This window comes from Chiloscyllium plagiosum, unplaced genomic scaffold (assembly GCF_037043375.1).
Source record: "Chiloscyllium plagiosum isolate Xiang-an unplaced genomic scaffold, Cpla_swu_hap1 HiC_scaffold_21, whole genome shotgun sequence".
In the NCBI taxonomy this organism is placed as follows: Eukaryota; Metazoa; Chordata; class Chondrichthyes; order Orectolobiformes; family Hemiscylliidae; genus Chiloscyllium; species Chiloscyllium plagiosum.
Window position 1 is genome coordinate 7790676 of NW_028270159.1, and position 8356 is coordinate 7799031.

Genomic DNA, 8356 nt, shown 5'->3' on the forward strand with positions numbered 1-8356 from the left:
AGTAACATCACAGAAGTCCTAATTAATTTTAACATCTCCATGATTATATCCCTGAAACTTGTTTATTGAAAAACAGGAAAGAAAATGTTCAATTCCAGCACTCCGGGGCAATTCTGAAGAATTGCAACAAAATTCAAATTGCCGGAACTGCCTAACACTGATTACTTCAAAAGAAAGCTCGTGGCGAAAATATATCAGTTGTTGCCGTAATTATCAATGTTTTCCCTTCTCTCCTGTGCTGAGCGCATGACAATTAATATTTTGGAGTTCCTGTGACAAGATTAATTTCAGGCTGACGAGATTTTGAAGTTTTGCTTGTGTGTTTCGGGATTTGACTGATGGAATTTCATATATTCATATTTTGCTGCTGTTGATGATGATATCCCCATGGAATTGCAAAGATGGAAAATATTATTGATCGATTTTGTAAGCAGGGAAGCAAGCAAGATCAGAAAATTGCAAGCCAGCTGAATATCTTTGGTGACTTGATGAATTATTGTGAATGAGTGCCAGACTGTTATCAGAGTTATGAACAGACCTCCCAAATGTTAATTTTGATCTTTCTCTCTGCACTTTCTCTGCAGCTTTCACACTGTATTCTGCACTCTGTTCTGCTACCCTGGTGCACTCTGTAGGGTACGATCTACGCGGGGAGCATGCAAAACAACACTTTTCACTGTATCTTGGTCCATTAACAACAATCAGTTCATCAAAGCATGTGTATACTAATCATCTTTCAACCAAATTGGACTGAAACCCATAAGGGGAACAGGAAAAAAGGGGAGACAGAGGAACCAGCATTCGGTTCTGACACTAAGGTGTACCCATGAGGCTTATATTTGCTTAAGTAAAGCGGATTAAGAGGTGATCTAGTTATAGTGTTTAAGGCAGTTAAAAGGATAGGATAGATCAAGATGATCTGTTCCCTTGTTATGGTCTGACTCAGAACAAGGAATCAGAGCCAAAATAATCCACCCATGGGAGTTTGTGACACATTGGTAGTGTCCCTAGTCCTGGGCTAGGAGGTCTGGGTTCAAGTCCCATCTGTTCCAAAGGGTGGATCACAACATCTTTGCAACAGGTCGATTAAAGATATGAAGACAAGGAGCCAAGATGTTTAAGGGTGACATCAGAAATCAGTTCTTAACATGAAGGGGAGTGATAGATGAAAGATAGATCAGAGAGAGGCAGGAAAATTGTTTCCACTGGTGGGTGAGACTAGGACTAGGGGACATGACCTCAAGACTAGGGGGAGTAGATTTAGGACAGAGAAGAGGAGGAACTGCTTTTCCCGGAGATAAGCAAATCTATGGAACTCTCTCCCCAAGGAAGCAGCAGAGGCAGCTTTCATTCAATATATCCAAGATACAGTTGGATGGGCTTTTGCATGATAGGGGAATTAAAGGTTATGGGGATAAGGCAGGTGGGAGGGGCTGAGACGATGGATAGATCAGTAGGTTCAATGGGCCAAATGGCCTACTGCTGCTTCTATCACTATGATTATATAGAATTCTCTTTGCCCAAAGCACCATTGAGGCTGGGAGTCAATCAGTAATTTCAAAGTGAGATTGGTTGAATAAGGGGGTTTCTTCCTCTTATTCTCTCATGTGATGTGGATGCTGACCATCATCGACTCCCCTGTCCCTAATTGCCATTGAACTGTGTGATTGGATCAGCTATCCCAGAGAACTGGTGCCACACAAAGCCAGGATGAGTAAGGACAGGAGATTTCTTTCCCAGTTGGGCTTTTACGACAAGGTGATAGTTGCTATGGTCACTGCCAGCTTTAGATTCCAGATTTATCAACAAATTGAAGTTCACATTGAACATTACAGCAGAGTACAGGTCCTTTGCGCCAACCTGTGGAACCAATCAGAAGCCCATCTATCCTACACTATTCCATCCATATGTCTATCAAATGACCATTTCAATGCCCTTAAAGTTGGCGGGTCTACTACTGTTGCAAACAGTGCATTCCACGCCCCTTATACTCTCTGAGTAAAGAAACTACCTCTGACATCTGTCCTATATCTATCACCCCTCAATTTAAAGCAACGTCCCCTTGTGCTAGCCATCGCCATCCAAGGAAAAAGGCTCTCCGTGTCCACCCTACCTAACCCTCTGATTATCTTGTATGTCTCAATTAAGTCACCTCTCAACCTTCTTCTCTCTAAATAAAACAGCCTCAAGTCCCTCAGTCTTTCCTCATAAGACCTTCCCTCCACACCAGGCAACATCCTACTAAATCACCTCAGAACCCTTCCACATCCTTCCTATAATGCGGTGACCAGAACTGCACACAATACTCCAAGTGCGGCCACACCAGAGTTTTGTACAGCTGCAACATGACCTCGTGGTTCTGAAAATCAATCCCTCTACCAATAAAAGCTAACACACTGTATTCCTTCTTAACAACCCTATCAACCTGGGTGGCAACTTTCAGGGATCTATTTAAATTCCAGAAGCTGATGGATGTGGTGGGGTTTGAACGTATTAGCCTTGGCCTCTGCTACACTGGTGTGGTTACATTGCAACTGCTTCCCTGTAAATGAGGAATTAAGGGTAGGGGTACCAAGGCCAGCAGATAATGCTGGGATACCAAGACCAGTGGATGGTGTTGAGGAACCAAGGCCAGTAGTTAAAGTTGAGGAGCCAAGACCAGTAGATAAAGTTGAGGAGCCAAGACCAGTAGATAAAGTTGAGGAGCCAAGACCAGTAGTTAAAGTTGAGGAGCCAAGACCAGTAGATAAAGTTGAGGAGCCAAGACCAGTAGATAAAGTTGAGGAGCCAAGACCAGTAGATAAAGTTGAGGAGCCAAGACCAGTAGATAAAGTTGAGTACTAAGACCAGTAGATGGTTTTGAGGAGCCAAGACCAGTAGTTGGCGTTGGGGCACAGATCAGGCAAGATCTAATTCAATAGCAGAAGAGATCAAGGGGCTGAATGCCCTGTTCCTGTGCTTCTCATTGTTTGGGATATTGATGAATCGAGTCTGGTATAGAGTGTAGAATGAGAGGGTGTGGAATAATGCAGCATGGTGTCATTGCAAAATGTTCAGGAGGAATGTGAAATCACTGGGAATTATGTGGAATGGTGTGAAACAATAGAGGAGAGAGTGAAATAGGGAGATGTAGTGTGGAACTGTATCAACAAGGATGTATTGTAGAAACTGGAATAGAACAGAGATTCTGGGGCAGCTTAAAATTGTGTGAGGTAGCTTGAAAGATCATGAAGTGCAGAGAATTAGGATTGGACATTGTGAAATTGTTCTGCTCAGCCCAGAATAGACAGTGTCATCAACTTGAGCAGCTTGCACACTGGCTTCTAGACTTAATAATCTGGGTTTTGGAGTCACAATGCTGTGGATTCCAGCTCTCAGAATGTAGTGACCCTGCAGCTTCAAGGTGAGCAGCCAAACAGGGAGTGGGTGGCAGAAAGGTCATCAAGGAGAAAGAGGCAGAGAGCACACAAGTTGATGAGGCCTCTCCTGGGGAACTGTGCCCCGTTCTGGTCACCCTGTTACAGGAAGGATGTTATTAAACTGGAGAGGCTCCAGTAAGGATTTACTAGGATGTTACCAGGAGTGGAAGGTTTGAGTTGTAGGGAGAGGCTGGACAGGCTGAGACTTTTATCACTGGAGCGTAGGAGGTTGAGAGGTGACGTTACAGAGGTTTATAAAATCATGAGGTGAACGGCAGATGTCTTTTAGCCAGGATGGGGGAATCTCAAAACTAGGGAGCGTACTTTTAAGGCGAGAGAAGAAAGATTTAAAAAAGACATAAGGGACAATTATTTTACACAGAGAATGATTTGTGTTTGGCATGAATTTCCAGAGGAAGAGGTTACAGCATTTAAAGGACATCTGGATAAGTACGTGAATAGGAAAGGGTTGGAGGAATATGAGCTGGGAGCAGGTGCAGCTGGGACTGGTTTAGTTTGGGATTGTAGTCAATATGGACTGGTTGGAGCAAAGGGTCTGTTTCCATGCTGCATGACTTTATGACTCTATGAGTCTCGTTTTGCCTGAAATATCGATTTTCCTGCTCCTCGGATGCTGCCTGACCTGCTGTGCTTTTCCAGCACCACTCTAATCTTGACTCTAATCTCCAGCATCCGCAGTCCCCACCTCCATCTCTATGAGTCTCCTGCTGACCAGTCTCGAAGCATTAACTCTGTTTCTCCCTCCACAGATATTGCAGGTTCTGCTGAGTTTCTCCAGCATTTTCCTATCTCCATCGGGTGCATTATCAAGGGGAGGCCAGCAATGAGGCCAGGCACTAACTGGCATTCTCAGAGCACGATGCTGGCTCTCACAGCCTCTGGGTCAGGTCTGTAAGTTTTCTGGTTATTTTCTGATCAACTTGTTCCAGGATGTTGTGACACACCTCTGGAGCAGGAGGTTGAGTTCAGGCCTCCTGGTCCAAAGTTAGGGATGTCACCACTTCCTGCCACAAGAACCCTATTGCAATTTTGTATGGGTGAGGAGGGAATTTTGTTTTTAAATCCCACTTCCTGCCGTTTAATTAAGCTCCTAACCGGAGAGAGTGGGATTTCCAATTGTCAGCAAAGATTCTGGCGCATTTGGATGAACAGCTGATGGGGTCACTATGAGAGAAAGGAAAGTTCTTCCCCATTTGTGTTTTGTTTTTGTGAAAGATGAGGATTCAACGAGGACCAATCGAGAGCAGTAACCTGACGTGGGAGCCCATGGCCACCTTCCTCTGTTCTCCTTGTTTACAACATCTTTCCTGTAGCCAGGAGGCCTGAATTGCACACAGTATTGCAACAGTGGCCTAACCAATGTCCTGTAAAGCTGCAATATGATCTGCCAATCCTACACCCAACACTCTGACCAATAAAAGAAAGCATACCAAACGCCTCCTTCACTATCCTATCTACCTGTGACTCCACTTTCAAGGATCTATGAACCTGCACTCCAAGGTCTCTTTGTTAAGCAACACTCCCCAGGACCTTACCATTAAGTGTATAAGTCCTGCTCTGATCTGCCTTCCCAAAATGCAGTACCTCACATTTATCTGAATTAAACTCCACCTGCCACTCCTCGGCCCATTAGCCCAATTTATCAAGATCCTGTTGTAATCTGAAGTAACCCTCTTCGCTGTCCACTACACCTCCAGTTTTGGTGTCATCTGCAAACTTACTAACTGTACCTCTTATGCTCGCATACAAATCATTTATATAAATGACGAAAAGCAGTGGACCCAGCACCGATCCTCGTGGCACTCCACTGGTTACTAACTATACCTCCGAATGATGGGAGATTGTTTGGTCTGGGGAACAGACAGGTATTTTCATGGCTGCGTGTGTAAGTCCTGGACCTTGGGTCAAGGTCATCACTGAGAGGCTATGGAGTTCTCAGACACTGTGGTTGACAGAAGGTGCCAGGAGCTGAATCTGCTCAGTACCAGAAACTGCAGGATAAACCTATCCTTTATCCCTGTACACTCTCCAACGCTAATTTTCCTCTCGCTTCCATCAAGTAATTCTCAGAATTCCATTTCTAATCTTTACAGAGATTTAAAAAAAACTTCCCTCAGCTCCTGGTGCAATAAACACCTTTGTTCACTGTCGATTTTCTCAACTCTATTACAAAATAAGCCACGCAGAACCTGCCAAACCTGCCAAAGCACAAACCGCACCATCCAGCCCACTCCCCACTGCCAGGTGCAGTGTCAGCTGTGATTCAGTGAGTAGCACCCTCGCCTCTGAGTCAGAACATTGAGTCGCCTTCCAGGGAGGGGGAGTAAATGATCCAGGCCCAGGGCCGTCGTGATGGACTGCTGCACTGCCCTGGGAGGGGGAGGAGGGGTATCATTTTTTTAGATTTTCTAAATTACCTGTGCAGCGATAATATGCTTCCACATCACTGAATAGAGATCTCCAGATGGGTGGCATGGTGGCTCAATGGTTAGCACTGCTGCCTCACGGCGCCAGGGACCTGCGTTCGATTCCAGCCTTGGGTGACTGCGTGGAGTTTGCACATTCTCCCTGCGTCTGTGTGGGTTTCCTCCCACAGTCCAAAGACGTGCAGGTCAGGTGAATTGGCCATGCTAAATTGCCCGTAGTGTTAGGTGCATTAGTCAGGGGTAAATGTAGGGAAATGGGTTTGGATGGGTGACTCTTCGGAGGGTCGGTGTGGACTTGTTGGGCCGAAGGGCATGTTTCCATACTGTAGGAAATCTAATCTGACCTGCCTCAGAGGTAGGGATACTATTACTGCATCACAATTAACTCAGTTGTCTGGATGGCAGGTAAGCAATGCCAACTGCATGGGTCCTGTCCCCGCACTGGCTGAGATGACCATGAAGCAGTCTCCTTCTCAATCTCTCCCCTCACCTGAGGCATAGTGACCCTCAGGCTAAACCATCACATTCTCCCCGTGTCCGCGTGGGTTTCCTCCGGGTGCTCCGGTTTCCTCCCACAGTCCAAAGATGTGCAGGTTAGGGTGGATTGGCCATGCTAAATTGCCCAAGATGTGCAGGCTAGGTGGGTTAGCCATGGGAAATGTAGGGTTACAGGGATATAGTGGGAGGCTCTTCAGAAGCCCGGTGCTGATTCAATGGGCTGAATGGCCTCTTTCTGCAATGTGATGATTCTGTGATTCTATAATAGGACACTCTGCCCCCCCCCCCCCCCCGCATGATCATAGAGTCATAGAGATGTACAGCACAGAAACCCATCCATACCGACCAGATATCCCAACCCAATCTAGTCCCACCTGCCAGCACCCGGCCCATATCCCTCCAAAGCCTTCCTATTCATATACCCATCCAAATGCCTTTTAAATGTCGCAATTGTACCAGCCTCCACCACATCCTCTGGCAGCTCATTCCATACACGTACCACCCCCTGTCTGAAAAAAGTTGCCCTTTCAGTCTCTTTTAAATCTTTCCCCTCTCACCTTCAACCTTTACCCTCTACTTTTGGACTCCCCCCTACCCTGAGGAAAAAGACCTTGACTATTCACCCTATCCATGCCCCTCATAATTTTATAAACCTCTATAAGATCACCCCTCAGCCTCCGACGATCCAGGGAAAACAGTCCCAGCCTGTTCAGCATCTCCCTGTAGCCCAAACCCTCCAACCCTGGCAACATCCTTGTAAATCCTTTCTGAGCCCTTTCAAGTTGGAATTTCTTTCCTAAAGCAGGGAGACCAGAATTGCAGACAGTATTCCAAAAGTGGCCTCACCAATATTCTGTAAAGGCACAACATGACCTCCCAACTCCATGCACTGACCAATAAAGACGATGGTGACTCTGTCCCTTAAGAAGTAAGGCAGCTTAGTCTCACAGTGCTGGGCTTGTCTTTTAGATGAGAACCAGGTTCTGTTCTGTCACCTGAGTGTTAAAGATCCCATGGAGGAACAGAGGAGAGATATCCCTCGTGTCCATCCAACATTTATCCCTTTATCAATTTCACAGGAACGGATTCTCTGCCTCCCACCTCCTGTTTTTTTTTTGGTGGGAGCTTGCTGTGCATATAGGGGGCGCTAATGCGTGTCTGCAGGACAAGAGCGAGAACACAGGGCTTTGGTTGGCTGTAAGACGCTTTGGGACACCCGGGGGCTGTGATAGGGACCCAGGTTCCTTATTTAGAACCCTGTTTCCTGAGTCGGGCAGGGATAGTATCAGGGCTGGGCGGTCGGTACAATGAAGGATCCCTGAGCCAGGCCAGACGTCCCCGAACTGGGCAGTAAATCCGGAATCCAACACTACCCAGTCACCCCAATACCCTGTCCCAAGGCAGGGGGGAGACATACCAGCCAAACACGCACCGTCCCAGTTTAATCTCCACATGCAATCTGACTGATGTTAATTTCACCCTGAAATAACCAGCAGGAAATTCCTCACGGTTTTAAGCTATAACCTCCAGCTTCGCCGAGAATTCGAGCCTCCAGTAATCTAAAGTAAATTATGAACGAATTGTAAAACCCGACAAGAGGGTTGAATGCGCGTCCGTGTAATAGCCAGGCTCATTTACCTGCGAGCTGGTCTCCGGGCTGTCTCTGTGAGTGCCATCCACACCTTTCCACCAGCCATTCATCATACTCAGAGGGAACAGGGAAGGTGCTATCTCATCCGGAGCTCGACACAACTGGACCAGAGACAGCACAGAGAGAGAGAGAGAGAGAGAGAGAGAGAGTGGGGGGGGGGGGTGGAGTGTGTGGTGGGGGGGAGAGAGTGTGGTGGTGGGAGAGAGTGTGTGTGGTGGGGGGGAGAGAGTGTGTGTGGTGGGGGGGAGAGTGTGTGTGTGGTGGGGGGGAGAGTGTGTGTGTGGTGGGGGGGGGGGAGAGAGTGTGTGTGGTGGGGGGGAGAGAGTGTGTGTGTGGTGGGG

At 46.9% G+C, this 8356-nt stretch overlaps 1 protein-coding gene across 1 annotated transcript in view; it reads right to left on the minus strand.

Moving 5' to 3' along the window:
* The window catches only part of LOC122564624 (fibrinogen C domain-containing protein 1-like), a 161219-nt gene extending 153069 nt beyond the window's left edge, over window positions 1–8150 (minus strand). Inside the window, exon 1 of the mRNA XM_087998210.1 lies at window positions 8003–8150. Within this exon, the coding sequence (XP_087854336.1) occupies window positions 8003–8068 (66 nt within the window). The 5' untranslated portion in view covers window positions 8069–8150. The remainder of the gene's footprint in view (window positions 1–8002) is intronic.
* Between the last annotated feature and the right edge of the window lie 206 nt (window positions 8151–8356).